This window comes from Bos indicus, chromosome 1, assembly GCF_029378745.1.
Source record: "Bos indicus isolate NIAB-ARS_2022 breed Sahiwal x Tharparkar chromosome 1, NIAB-ARS_B.indTharparkar_mat_pri_1.0, whole genome shotgun sequence".
Taxonomy (NCBI): domain Eukaryota; kingdom Metazoa; phylum Chordata; class Mammalia; order Artiodactyla; family Bovidae; genus Bos; species Bos indicus.
Genome location: NC_091760.1, coordinates 122,445,152 through 122,459,998, shown reverse-complemented (window position 1 = coordinate 122,459,998; position 14,847 = coordinate 122,445,152). Strand labels below are relative to the sequence as shown.

General features: G+C 37.3%; 1 protein-coding gene and 1 non-coding gene across 4 annotated transcripts in view; one reads left to right on the top strand and one right to left on the bottom strand.

Annotated features, from left to right (window-relative positions):
• Window positions 1–14,847, bottom strand: part of LOC109559455 (phospholipid scramblase 1-like) — a 47,175-nt gene that overhangs the window by 9,702 nt on the left and 22,626 nt on the right. For 2 of the 3 annotated variants that reach the window (XM_070793524.1, XM_070793534.1), the window contains 2 exons: window positions 4,865–5,026; window positions 1,958–2,119 (listed from right to left, as the gene is read on the bottom strand). In XM_070793524.1, the coding sequence (XP_070649625.1) occupies window positions 1,958–2,119; window positions 4,865–5,026 (324 nt within the window). Of the gene's footprint in view, window positions 1–1,520; window positions 1,523–1,957; window positions 2,120–4,864; window positions 5,027–14,847 lie in introns of all 3 variants that reach the window. The other variant, XM_019961203.2, reaches the window with a different exon arrangement.
• Window positions 11,127–11,199, top strand: TRNAS-GGA (transfer RNA serine (anticodon GGA)). Its single transcript has one exon. It is a non-coding gene; the product is annotated as a tRNA-Ser (tRNA).

Sequence of the window (14,847 nt, the reverse complement as noted above, 5' to 3'; positions counted from 1 at the left end):
TGGTATCCAAGGCCAGATGTTTGGGGGCTCATTTCTCCAGTGCAGGTCTCAAGACTTGGAGTGCCTGAAGTAGGGCATCAACCCTTTGCTTCTAGGGATAAGCTCTGCATTTGTGAAAGCCCTCCCAATTGTGTGTCTCCACACCAGATGTGCCTTTTTTGGTGAGAACACATCTCTGCTTCTCCATCCTATAATGATCTTTTTATCCTTCATCATTGAAGAGTTGTTTAGCTAGTTTTCAGCCTTTTTTTTCAGAAGGAAATATTCTATGTACATGTGTGTGTGCTCATTTGCTTCAGTCATGTATGATTCCTTCATCTGCTGCATTGCAGGCAAATTCTTTACCTCTGAGCCACTGGGGAAGCCACAATTATTCCATATGTAGGAGTTAATTTGATATGTCCATGGGAGGAGGTGAATTCAGGTGGTTTTTACACTGCCGTCTTGAACCTCTTCTGCTATTTATTTGTAAAAACACATTTACATTCACAAATATAGTTAGCATTTTATTTGCTCGTGAGTATTATTGAACCTCAGATGATTATTCTCAGATTATGTCCCTTCTTCCTGAATTATCTCCTTTAGAAATGATCTATGTGTGTAAAAAATGTGCTTAAAAAAAAAACTTATTTATTTTGCTCTTCTCCTTGAGATATTCTCGAAGAAAATTGAAATTGAGAGTTAAAATTGTTTTTTAAATCAGTACTTCTATTCTCTCTGGCTTCCACTTTTTCTATTAAGAAAGCAATTGTCAGTCTTTTGTTTGTAGTAGATTTTTCTTTTCTTTCTGGTTACTTATTTTTCTTTACTGTTTTGCTGTCTCACTGTGATTTATATAGGTGTTAATTTTTAATTATATTACTTAAGATATGTTGTCCTTTTTGCCCCACTGAATTTGTTTCTTCTGGAAATTTTTTTTAGCAGTTATTACTCCCTATCCTATCTTGAGACTCCTGACTTTCATATTTCCTTGTCTCTGTAGGTTATTATGAATAATTTCCTCAACTATATATGCCAGTTCACTAATTTTTTCCTCGGCTACATTTGATCTGCTATCTAATCTGTTTATTTTTTCCTTTCTCCAAATTACTTAATACTGTATGACACACTCCTGCATACTTCTGCCATTTCCTGTTATTTCATAATATTTGGAGAATGAAGATAGTTGCTATTTTCATTTTCTCCTAAGATCCAATGAAATCAAGAATGACAAATTCTATTTAAATATTTCTACATATCTATGGTCTCCAAATGAGCAATGATTACCTTTTTCAATGAACTGTTTAAATAGTTCTTATTATAAAATTTTAAATTCTTGATGTATGTATGTGGTCAGTCGCTCAGTTGTGTCTGACTCTTTGCAACCCCGTGGACCGTAGACTATCAGACTCCTCAGTCCATGGGATTTCCCAGGCAAGAATATTGGGGTGGGTTGCCATTTCCTCCTCCAGAGGATCTTGCTGACCCAGGGACTGAACTCGCGTCTCCTGAGTCTCCTGCATTGGCAAATGGATTCTTACCACTGAAAAAATAACAGTAAATTACACTGAATGAGACATTGTATTCTTATTTTCAGTGACTTATTCTTATTCTTAAATGGCAACCCACTCCAGTGTTCTTGCCTGGAGAATGCCACGGACGGGGGAGCCTGGTGGGCTGCCATCTATGGGGTCGCACAGAGTCGGACACGACTGAAGTGACTTATGATAGCATAGCATTCTTATTTTTCATTAGGGCAAAGGAATTCAACTCTAATGATCACATTTCCAGGACATTCTAGCTTTTATTTCCTTTGCATCGTGAACACTCAATCCATGATGTAATTTGGGGACCTAGGACTAGACCAAAAGCACAGATTGCAATTGATCTAGGTGATTTGAGGAGAAATAACAGCAAAAGTATAGTGATAATCTCAGAAAATTAATGTGCAGTTAAAATAGAATGAAAATAGACTCACAATGAGGAAACTTGCTCCAAGCAACAATGCTTTTATTCTAACATCAAGATCAAATGGAAACTGGATTCCAAATTTATTGGTATTGGTAAAAAGTTCCCTCATAAATCCAATCCACTGATTTGAAATCTTACCAATAATCATTTCTTCATCCAAGGACAATAACTAAAATAGAAAAATATTTCTAATCTTAGATTAAAACCCCTGAAATAAAAACAACAGGCATTCCTACATCAATTTTAGTAATTACATATGACCCATATGAGTTATAATATAATAATGATGTACTCTGAAATAAAAAGAATATTCAATAGGATCAGAAGATAGCCTCTAAAAACATGTATAGACAATGTCTACCTAAAGGAAAATTTTCAAATTGATTGGATACAAGTGATTTTATGTATACATGTGTATACATACATATATTATGTTTTATATATAATGCGTATTATATAAAATTATATTAATATGTATAATTTGCTTAAATTTGATTGGAGAATCCATTTAATTGCAAAATGAAAACCACTAGCTTTTCAGCTCTTCTACACAGCTAACTCTTTCCTAAGAGATGCTAATTTTCTGAATCCCTCTGCAATTTACTCATGCCCTTTTTTTCTTTACTCATTTAGACTCCCTAGAGTACAACATCTCGTACCAACTAATGTTATTTCTCAACATAAGAGATACTCATGTAAATATAAAACAATACATCTGTGATAAATTCCACTGCTTATTTTGTAATGAATGCCAGAAGGGAAAGGAAGTGTGATATGATGGAGTATAATAGGGAGATAATAGGCAGACAGAAAGAACTGGAGGGATGGTTTTAGAGAAAACCTCTTAGGCAAAGCATCATTTGAGCTGAGATTTGGAGGATTGGTATGAACTAGTGACAGAGGAATAGGGAAAGTGAGAGCCTCCTAGAGAGAGTCAGCTATATGTTAAAAGGCTCTGATTTAGGAAGGAACATGGCTGGAGCAAAATGAGTGAAGGAGATAGTGGTAGAAAATGAGTAAGAAAAGAGAGGCATGGAGGACTAGGTCTGCCTAGCCTTGTAAGCTAAGGAAGTTGGGGAATAGAAATATGGAAGAGTTTTACATGATTATGTCAAACATCCAGTTTTTCCAGAACTCTGAACACATCTTTCCCTATTACCCTCAGCAAAATAGCTTATCGTTTCCATTGAGGAGAAAATAGTAGCAACTGGACAGGAACTTACTAAACTCGCAGATACCAGCCTAGAAAGTTATTCTATCTGTACCAACACTCCCTGCTTCCTTTCTAGTGTGATGAATGGGCCATTTCTATGCCTGTTCAAGACCAGTTCCCTACATTCCCTTCCATACCAAGTAAGAGAAAAAGTTCATCAAGTATTCAGTTTATGTTGTTTCTCCACATTTTTCCTCCAATTTGGCTTCTTTCCTTTAAAATCAAAGTGTACTAAGGAAACACCTTTGGTAAATATACCTCCCTGACCACTCTGTGCCCTGACCTAGTCAGGAACAGGTTTATGGTAATAGTGTTTATGAAGACAGGTCATATAGATGCAGAGTTAGTTTCTGTCTTATCTAAAGTTTTGGTATTTGTTTATAATAGACTTTTGCATTAATTTTGATGTTAAAAATATATTCAAATATCATTTATCTTAATTACCAGGTTTTTGGTACCACTTGTAATTTTTCACCTGAGATAAACATCTTATTTGCCACACCCTAGTCCTGCTCTATAACCAGCTGCTGCTTTACATGTCTCCTCTTTTTCATAACCAAAAGTATTAAAAGATTTGCCCACATTTGTGCACAAGATGACTTTCTCACAGAATCATTACCTCCCTTTCTTCTTCCTTACTCTTGGAGGTTACCTACAAGTGCCAACTATAAAATGGCTTTGTTTCAAATTTAGAAGGAATAGGAAGTATATTAAATACCTTAGAGAAAGTTCTTAAGACAGTAGAATAAAGTAGAATTTACTGTACCATAATGTGAGATAAAACACTGGTATTATTAAAAAATGAGGCAAGGTAGCTTTACCTCCCAGAGTTTTAAGCACAGAACACCCTGTTCCACTGGTTTTCAACTTGAAATAGAAAAATAAGAGTTCTGTATGCTCATTTTATTAAATTTTCAAATAAAGCGTTATTATTATAATTAATTTTTAAGTATGCCTTCTTTAATCAGTGCATGCAAGTGCCAATCAGAATTAGCATCACTAAAGTGAATTGACATAATTCTAGAGGAGAAAAAAACTCAGGTAGTATTTTAACTAGGTTGTGTCCAAATTTCTGATTATACATTTCAGATATTAAAACAAGCAAAAATATCCTTGATAAAAGGCTGACAAGCAGTACTTTTTTCAAATAGAATATCTTATCATACCAAGATAATATTCTCTGTTGCTTAGGAATCTACAGATTTAAACAACCGTAGTGGGTTAGTTTTATTAACTGTATTTAGTAGTTTACTTCCTAAATTATTATCTGAATGTTGGCCATTTTCTGAGAAGTAAATCAGTAAGCACATAAAACATTAACAAAATTGTATCATAGCAATTTCAGAATTTTATAAAAATTAGCTTTAATATATTATTTATAACTAATGCTGGATTATGTCATGATCTATTGAAATAAAGTTAATTTCATCTTTCAATATTTTCAAAGCTTCTTGTTTGATAGTTAAACACTTAAAATATAGATTAAAAGATGCCTTATAAGCTTCACAAACTGTAGGGCTTAATTAAGCAAAGAAATTATGAATTAGAAATTCAATTTAAAAATTAGGCAAGTAGGTATAGTAATAATTGTAACATGTTTTAATTTTGTTTTAATCACAGTAATTAACTATCTGCATTAGAAAAGTATCAAATTATTAACTAATTTGAGCATGATATCCTAAAACATAATAAATTACTCACATTAAAATTTAGATCTTTGAGACAGCTAGAAACCACACATGGCCCTCTGATTTTCATTAAATTCTCCTTATTTTCATTTGTTATTTTAAACATTGGCAAAAATGGGTGATAGTATTGATAAACATATCCAATTATTTCTCCAGGAGGAGCCTCAACTTTTAGCTACAAAATATTAAAAAACATATAGTATTAATCAAATTAGATATATTTGATTTGTAAATAAGGCTGTATTTACTTATATGCCACTTATTACTTAAGTTGTTGTATATGTGAACAAAACTCTTGAGTTTTAGGCATGCCCTATATTTGGGGACTGATGCAGAAGTGAAAGGGCTTTCTAGGTGGTGGTATGGTAAAGAACCTGACTGTCAATGCAGGAGATGCAAGAGATGCAGGTTCAATCCCTGGGTCAGGAAGATCCCCTGGAGGAGGGCATGGCAATCCACTCCAGTATTCTTGCCTGGAGAATCCCATGGACAGAGGAACCTCATGAGCTAGGGTCCATAGGGTTGCAAGGAGTTGGACACGACTGAAGCAACTTAGCCCGCATGCATGGAAGTGAAAAAGAAGAATTTGGATGTTGAAATCCCTGAATTGAGATCTGATGCTGCTGCTCACTAACCACAGGAAATATGGACAGATCACTCACCTCTCTGAAATTAATTTTCCACTTCCAAAAGAGGGATGATAATAATAGTTGGTGCTTATGAGGATCACTTTTTAAATTTTTATGTCTATTAGATATGCCTTAAAAGCACAAATCACACCAAAACTGTTTATTATCCAATATGCCAAGAACTTTTGTACTTTTATGACAATACAAATATGACTTCATTGAAGTTCTTTATGCTCATTGTGATTTAAAATTCAGTTCATTAAATCAACAGAAACTAGTTGAATAAATTATGGCATATCATCCATAAAATGGCTTATTATGAAACCATTTATGAGATTGAGGAAGTTCTATACATACCGATATAATCTTCAAGTGAAAAAAATTGTAGAAAAATATCTACTGTGTTACAAACACACCTCAAATAGACACACACATATATATGTGAGTATATATATAGAGAGATATAGATATATAGATATATAAGCATAAGTACATTTCATGCAAAGATGGGCTCGATAAAGGACAGAAATGGTATGGACCTAACAGAAGCAGAAGATATCAAGAAGAGGTGGCAAGAATAGACAGAAGAACTGTACAAAAAAGAGCTTCACAGCCAAGATAATCACGATGGTGTGATCATTCACCTAGAGCCAGACATCCCAGAATGTGGGCCTTAGAAAGCATCACTACAAACAAAACTAATGGAGTTGATGGAATTCCAGTTGAGCTATTTCAAATCTTGAAAGATGATGCTTTGAAAGTGCTGCACTCAATATGCCAGCAAATTTGGAAAACTCAGCAGTGGCCACAGGACTGGAAAAGGTCAGTTTTCATTCTAATCCCAAAGAAAGGCAATGCCAAAGAATGCTCAAAGATTCTTTCTACCACTCAATTCCACTCATCTCACATGCTAGTAAAGAAATGCCCAAAATTCTCCAAGCCAGGCTTCAGCAATATGTGAACTGTGAACTTCCAGATGTTCAAGCTGGTTTTAGAAAAGGCAGAGGAACCAGAGATCAAATTGCCAACATCCACTGGATCATGCAAAAAGCAAGAGAGTTCCAGAAAAACATCTGTTTCTGCTTTATTAACTATGCCAAAGCCTTTGACTGTGTGGATCACAATAAACTGTGGAAAATTCTGAAAGAGATGGGAATACCAGACCACCTGATCTGCCTCTTGAGAAACCTATATGCAGGTCAGGAAGCAACTAACTGGACATGGAACAACAGACTGGTTCCAAATAGGAAAGGAGTATGTCAAGGCTGTATATTGTCACCCTGCTTATTTAATTTCTATGCAGAGTACATCATGAGAAATGCTGGGCTGGAAGAAGCAAAAGCTGGAATCAAGATTGCTGGGAGAATTATCAATAACCTCAGATATGCAGATGACACCACCTTATGGCAGAAAGTGAAGAGAAACTCAAAAGCTTCTTGATGAAAGTGAAAGTGGAGAGTGAAAAAGTTGGCTCAAACTCAACATTCATAAAATGAAGATCATGGCATCTGGTCCCATCACTTCATGGGAAATAGATGGGGAAACAGTGGAAACAGTGTCAGACTTTATTTTTGGGGGCTCCAAAATCACTGCAGTTGGTGACTGCAGCCATGAAATTAAAAGATGCTTACTTCTTGGAAGGAAAGTTATGTCCAACCTAGATAGCATATTCAAAAGCAGAGACGTTACTTTGCCAACAAAGGTCTGTCTAGTCAAGGCTATGGTTTTTCCAGTGGTCATGTATGGGGATGTGAGAGTTGGACTATAAAGAAAGCCAAGCACTGAAGAACTGATGCTTTTGAACTGTGGTGTTGGAGAAGACTCTTGAGAGTCCCTTGGACTTCAAGGAGATCCAACCAGTTCATCCTAAAGGAGTCAGTCCTGGGTGTTCATTGGAAGGACTGATGCTGAAGCTGAAACTGCAATACTTTGGCCACCTGATGCGAAGAGTTGACTCATTGGGAAAGACTGTGATGCTGGGAGGGATTGTGGGCAGGAGGAGAAGGGGACGACAGAGGATGAGATGGCTGGATGGCATCACTGACTCGATGTATATGAGTTTGAGGGAACTCTGGCAGTTGGTGATGGACAGGCAGGCCTGGAGAGCTGTGATTCATGGGGTCGCAAAGAGTTGGACAGACTGGGCGACTGAAATGAACTGAACTGATGCATCTATTCTACAAATATTCACAGAATAATTCTTTAACTCATAATAGCAGCTGCTTCTGAAGAGAATAAAGCAGACATGGTAACTGAGAGTTTGATAGACATTATTTTTTCTGAATATACTTCTGCTAACTTTATTTCTTTCTTTCTCCCACCTTCTCTCTTTCTTCTTTCCCCTTTAACTTCCTCCTTTTTATATATACATATGTATTTATTATTCTTTCAAAAAATAAATGAAGACCTTAAGTGAAGATGGTGGTAGTGGTGATGTAGTGTGTGAATCTTCTCAAAATTCTCATAGAAAGGACACAGTAAGTATGATTGCTAAACCAAACAAAACTGCCGTGAAATTCTTTATCAAAGTAGATGGAAAAATTATGGCCTCACATCTCAAAATACAAGTAGATATAGTAAAACATATATCTATGGGAGAAGGCAATGGCACCCCACTCCAGTACTGTTGCCCGGAAAATCCTATGGATTGAGGAGCCTGGTAGGCTGCAGTCCATGGGGTCGCTAAGAGTCAGACATGACTGAATGACTTCACTTTCACTTTCCACTTTCATGCATTGGAGAAGGAAATGGCAACCCACTCCAGTCTTCTTGCTTGGAGAATCCCATGGACAGAGAAGCCTGGTAGACTGCAGTCCATGGGGTCGCACAGAGTCGGACACGACTGAAGCGACTTAGCAGCAGCATAGTAAAACAAGTGAAAGTAGCAAGATAACTTCTGAGATCCAAAGAATCCAGATACCACTAACCAGTATTCATCACAAAGAGAAACAGATCCCCCCTCAGAAGATAAGTAGCCTGCAATTAAAATAAATGAATTAAAAAAAAAAGAAAATAGTATAAACAGAGGGAGAAGCACTTTACAAACATATCTGGATAACTGTTGTCATGGGAGGTGTTTCATTTGGCAAGAATCAATAAGAAAAAAAAAAATATCAAAGGACCAGTCTGAGAAACATAACTGAAAATGGGATGCGACAGCACAGCCCCTACTGCCTCCATTGGCAGTACAAGAAGACGATGGGAGGACTCACTGGGGCTGATGTCTAGGCATAAGAACTTTTTACAATGTCATCCATCCAAGATTCCCTTTCATAACAGAGAGTAGAATAAAAACTGCATAAGACAGGAAGATCTAGGTTAAAGAAAGAGAAGTTCAGGTAAAGGTGGAAGAGGTGTAAAGAGAAGGTAAATCTCAAAAAGAACCAAGAAACCATATTCCTAACATTACACAATCAAACAGAAGGGAAATTCCTAGAATTCTACCCTCCTATTAGAATCTCTTAAAATGATTCTGAAGATAAATCTGGACATGACTCAACATCTGGAAAAAGGGAATGGCAGTGGTTGAGAGTTCCTTGATTTTTTGTGGCTTCTTATTTGAGGTCTGGCCCCAGTAAGTGCTGTATGAGGTTGTGAATACTTTTTAATAAAAGTTCCTATTTTAAGAAGGTAGGAGAAATTGTCAAAGAAATAATAAAAGATTAGAGGAAAAGAATCAAACAGGAAATGGACCAAAAAAGAGAAAACTAAACCAAAAGTAAAGTTCCTTAAGCTAAACATGAAAAAAGAAAGAAACACAAATTACTGCTGTTTCAAATGAAAAGGGAGCTATTAATACATAATCTGCAAACTTGAAAGTAAAGAATATATTAACAACTTTATGCCAATTAAAATTCAACAGCTTCTATAGACAAATCCTTTGAAAGAAACAAATTACAAAAATGGACTTAAGAAGAAAAAGAAAACCTGATTATCTCTCTATATACTAAACAAGTTTTGAATATAAGTTTAAAATCCTTCACACACCCACTATTACAGACTGAGATAGCTTTACTAAAGACCCTTATGGCAGAAAGTGGAGAAGTACTAAAGAGCCTCTTGATGAAGCTGAAAGAGAAGAGTGAAAAAGTTGGCTTAAAGCTCAACATTCAGAAAACGAAGAACATGGCATCCGGTCCCATCACTTCATGGCAAATTGATGGGGAAACAGGGGAAACAGTGGCTGACTTTATTTTTCTGGGCTCCAAAATCACTGCAGATGGTGAATGCAGCCATGAAATTAAAAGACACTTACTTCTTGGAAGGAAAGTTATGACCAACCTAGACAGCATATTAAAAAACAGAGACATTATTTTGCCAACAAAGGTCCATCTAGTCAAGGCTATGATTTTTCCAGTGATCATGTATGGATGTGAGAGTTGGACTGTGAAGAAAGCTGAGCACCAAAGAATTGATGCTTTTGAACTGTGGTGTTGGAGAAGACTCTTGAGAGTCCCTTGGACTGCAAGGAGATCCAACCAGTCCATCCTAAAGGAGATCAGTCCTGTGTGTAAAGGAGATCATTGGAAGGACTGATGTTGAAGCTGAAACTCCAATACTTTGGCCACCTGATGTGAAGAGCTGACTCACTGGAAAAGACCCTGATGCTGGGAAAGATTGAGGGCAGGAGGAGAAGGGGACAACAGAGGATGAGATGGTTGGATGGCATCACTGACTCGATGGACGTGAGTCTCAGTGAACTCCGGGAGTTGGTGATGGACAGGGGGGCCTGGCGTGCTGCGGTTCATGGGGTTGCAAAGAGTCGGACACGACTGAACAACTGAACTGAACTGAAAGAATATAATAAAATATTTAAATAAGATAATAATACAATTCCTACACAAGCTCTTTCAGAAAAAAATAAGGAATAGTTCCAACTTTCCTTATGAAACCCACATTATCCTGATTCAGAAGCCACACAAAAACTTAAAGGAATAATACAGATATATACATCATATACATAAACACAAACTATTAGCAAAGTGAATCCAGAAATATATAAAAAGAATAACAAATGTGTACAAGTGGAATTTACCTCAAGAATGTCAAGTTGATTTAACATTTAAAAAGATCATTTGATGCAGTTTACATAGTCACAGATTAAAAGAGAAAAGTCATGTAATCAAATGAGTAGATATGGAAAAATATTTGACAAAATACAAAATTTATTTATGATATAAACTCATAAAACTAGGAATAAATGGGAGCTTCTTCAACCTAAGAAAGTATATGAAACAAAGTTTTTTATATGTAAAAAAACTACAGAAGAATGTCATTCTTAATGATAAAGATTAGATCTTAAAAATCAGTACAAAAGGCAAGACTATCCATTCTTACATATGTTCAATATTAGTATTCTGATCTAGAAAGTTGACAATAATTAAATGTGACACTTATATATATACACATATAAGTAAAAAGCATACAGATAAGAAAAGCAGAAGTAAAACTTTATTTTCTTATTATGTAGTTGGAGAAAACCTTAAGGAATATATAAATTCCTGATAGAATTCATAAGTGATTTTTGGCTGTAAAAGGGTAAGGGATCAATAATCAAGGCTCAATTGTTTTTCTATATGTGAGCAACACAGATGAAATATTTAATTTGAATATATTTTTAATTGTATCTTCCTTGTAGCTCGAACCTCCCTGGTGGTTCAGCGGTTAGAGCATCTGCCTGGAATGCGGGAGACCCAGGTTCAATCCCTGGGTCGGGGAGATCTCCTGGAGAAGGAAATGGCAACCCACTCCAATACTCTTGCCTGGAGAAACCCGTGGACGGAGGAGCCTGGTAGGCTACAGTCCATGGGGTCGCAAAGAGTCGGACATGACTGAGCGACTTCACTTCACTTCCTTGTAGCTCAGCTGGTAAAGAATCTGCCTGCAGTGTGGGAGACCTGGGTTCGATCCCTAGGTTGGGAAGATCTCCTGGAGGAGGTAAAGGCTACCCACTCCAGTGCTCTGTCCTGGAGAATTCCATTGGCTTTATTGTCCATGGGCTCACAAAGAGTCGGACACGACTGAGCGACTTTCACTTAATTGTATCTAAAAACATGAAATACTTTCATTTAGCCCTAATAGGATATTTATAAGACTATGCACTGAAAATAACTACCAGGAGTTATTAAAGAAGACCTAAATCTAAGGAGAAATATACCATAGTCATGAAGCAAAGATATTGTATTAGTAAAAAAATCACTTCCTGAACTTCCCTGTTGGCATGGTGGATAAGAATCTGCCTGCCGATGTAGGGGAGACTGGTTCAGTCTCTCATCCAGGAAGATTCCACATGCTGTGGAGCAACTAAGCCCGTGTGCCACAACTACAGAGCCCGCATGCTGCAACTACTGAAACCCATGAGTCCAGAGCCTGTGCTATGCAACAAAGAGAAGCCACTGCAGTCAGATGCCCATGCACCACAACTAAAGAGCAGGCCTTGCTCTACGCAACTAGAGAAAGCCCACACACAGCAACTAAGATCCAGCACAACCAAAAATAATAATAAATAAATAAGTAAAAGAAGTCATGCTCAGTGGCTCAGTTTTGTCCAACTCTTTGTGACCCTATGGACTGTACCCCTCCAGGCTCTTCTGTCCATGGAATGTTCCAGGCAAGAATACTGGAGTGGGTTGCACTGACCCAGGGATTGAAGCTGTGCCTCCTGTACCTCCTTCATTCTTTACCATTGAGCCCACCTGGGGAGCTAAATAAACCACTATTTCCCAAAATTAACAAATAGATTCAATGCCATCCAAATCACTATCTTGGCATGAAGTTTCAAGTAATATAAAATAATAAAATATTCTTTTGAAACTTATATGAAAATAAAAGTACTTAACAGAATCAAACAATTAAAAAAAAAGCAAACCAAAATTAGAATGCTCATACTTGCTAGTGTTAAGACTTTAAAGCTAGGTACTCAGTACAATGTAGTATTGGCATAAGGGTACATATCTATATATACCTATATGTATAAGTGAAAGTGAAGTTGCTCAGTCTTGTCCGACTCTTTGCAAACCCATGGACTGTAGCCTACTAGGCTTCTCTGTCCATGGGATTTTCCGGGCAAGAGTACTGGAGTGGGTTGCCATTTCCTTCTCCAGGAGATCTTCCCAATCCAGGTGTTGAACCTGGGTCTTCTGTGTTGTAGGCAGATGCTTTACCATCTGAGCCACCAGTAAACCCTGGGAGATAGTGAAGGACAAGGAAGCCTGGCACACTGCAGTCCATGGGGTCACAAAGAATTGAACACAATTTAGTAACTAAACAACAACAACAACAACAAATCAATGGAACAGTGGAAGACAGCAGATTTCAGAAATAGGTACATGCATATATCGACAATTTATTTTCAAAGATATAAAAGACAATTCTATGGTAAGGGTAGTCTTTTTTCAAAACATGGTGTTCAAACAACTGGACATTAAATTAAAAAAAAAATCTCAGCTCTTCCCTCACAGGTACAAAAAATTAACTTCAAATGAAACTAGACCTAAATATATAATTTCTGGAAGAAATATAAGGAAGTCTTTGCTATTTTGTGATAGGCAAATTTTTTTTAGGTAAGTTCTTAAAGACATGGACCATAAAAGAATATACATGGTAAATTAGATTTTATCAAAATTGAAACCCTCCTTTTTTCCAAGGATGATAAAATGAAAAGCCAAGCCATAATCCTGGGCACAATATTGGCAATACACATATTTGAGAAAAGGCTTGTATTCAGACTATCTAAAGAATGCTTATAACTCAGTAAGATGAATTGGCTTGTTTAGGAAGGGCAAAAGATTTAAACACTATATAAAGATATTCAGTAGCTAATAAATACACACAGGGAAATGCAATATTGAGAGTAGTATATAGAGGTTCCTTAGCAAACTAAAAACAGCTACCCTATGACCTTTCAGTTCCACTCCTGGGCATACATCTGGAGATAAACATTATCCAAAAGGATACATATACCCCAGTGTTCATTGTAGCACTCTTTACAATAGCCAAGACATGGAAGCAACCTAAATGCCCATAGACAGAGGAATGGATAAAGAAGATGTGGTACATATATACAATGGAATATTGCTCAGGCATTAAAAAGAATGAAATAATGCCATTTGCAGTAACATGGATGGTCCTAGAGAGTGTCATATTGAGTGAAGTCAGACAGAGAAAGAGAAAAATCTTATGACACTCCTTATATGTGGAATCTAAAAAGAAATGATATAAATGAACTTACAAAACAGAAAGAGACTCATAGACTTAGAAAACAACTTATGGTTGCCAGGGGGAAGGGATAGTTAGTATTTTGGGAAGATCATGTACACACTGCTGCTGCTGCTGCTATTAAGTTGCTTCAGTCGTGTCCGACTCTGTGTGACCCCACAAACAGCAGCCCACCAGGCTCCTCTGTCCCTGGGATTTTCAAGGCAAGAATACTGGAGTGGGTTGCCATTTCCTCCTCCAATGCATACATGCATGCTAAATCGCTTCAGTCATGTCCAACTCTGTGCAACCCTATGGACAGCAGCCCACCAGGCTCTTCTGTCCAGGAAATTCTCTAGGCAAGAATACTGGAGTGGCTTGCCATTTCCTTCTCCACATATACACATTCAGTTCAGTTCAGTTCAGTCACTCAGTCGTGTCCGACTCTTTGCGACCCCATGAATCGCAGCATGCCAGGCCTCCCTGTCCATCACCAACTCTCGGAGTTCACTCAGACTCACATCCATTGAATCAGTGATGCCATCCAGCCATCTCATCCTCTGTTGTCCCCTTCTCCTCCTGTCCCCAATCCCTCCAAGCATCAGAGTCTTTTCCAATGAGTCAACTCTTCACATGAGGGGGCCAAAGTACTGGAGTTTCAGCTTTAGCATCATTCCTTTCAAAGAAATCCCAGGGCTGATCTCCTTCAGAATGGACTGGTTGGATCTCCTTGCAGTCCAAGGGGCTCTCAAGAGTCTTCTCCAACATCACAGTTCAAAAGCATCAATTCTTCGGCGCTCAGCCTTCTTCACAGTCCAATTCTCACATCCATACATGACCACTGGAAAAACCATAGCCTTGACTAGATGGACCTTTGTTGGCAAAGTAATGTCTCTGCTTTTGAATATGCTATCTAGGTTGGTCATAACTTTCCTTCCAAGGAGTAAGCGTCTTTTAATTTCATGGCTGCAGTCACCAACTGCAGTGATTTTGGAGCCCAAAAAAATAAAGTCTGACACTGTTTCCACTGTTTCCCCATCTATTTCCCATGAAGAAAATATGACCAGATGTCATGATCTTAGTTGTCTGAATGTTGAGCTTTAAGCCAACTTTTTCACTCTCCACTTTCACTTTCATCAAGAGGCTTTTTAGTTCCTCTTCACTTTCTGCC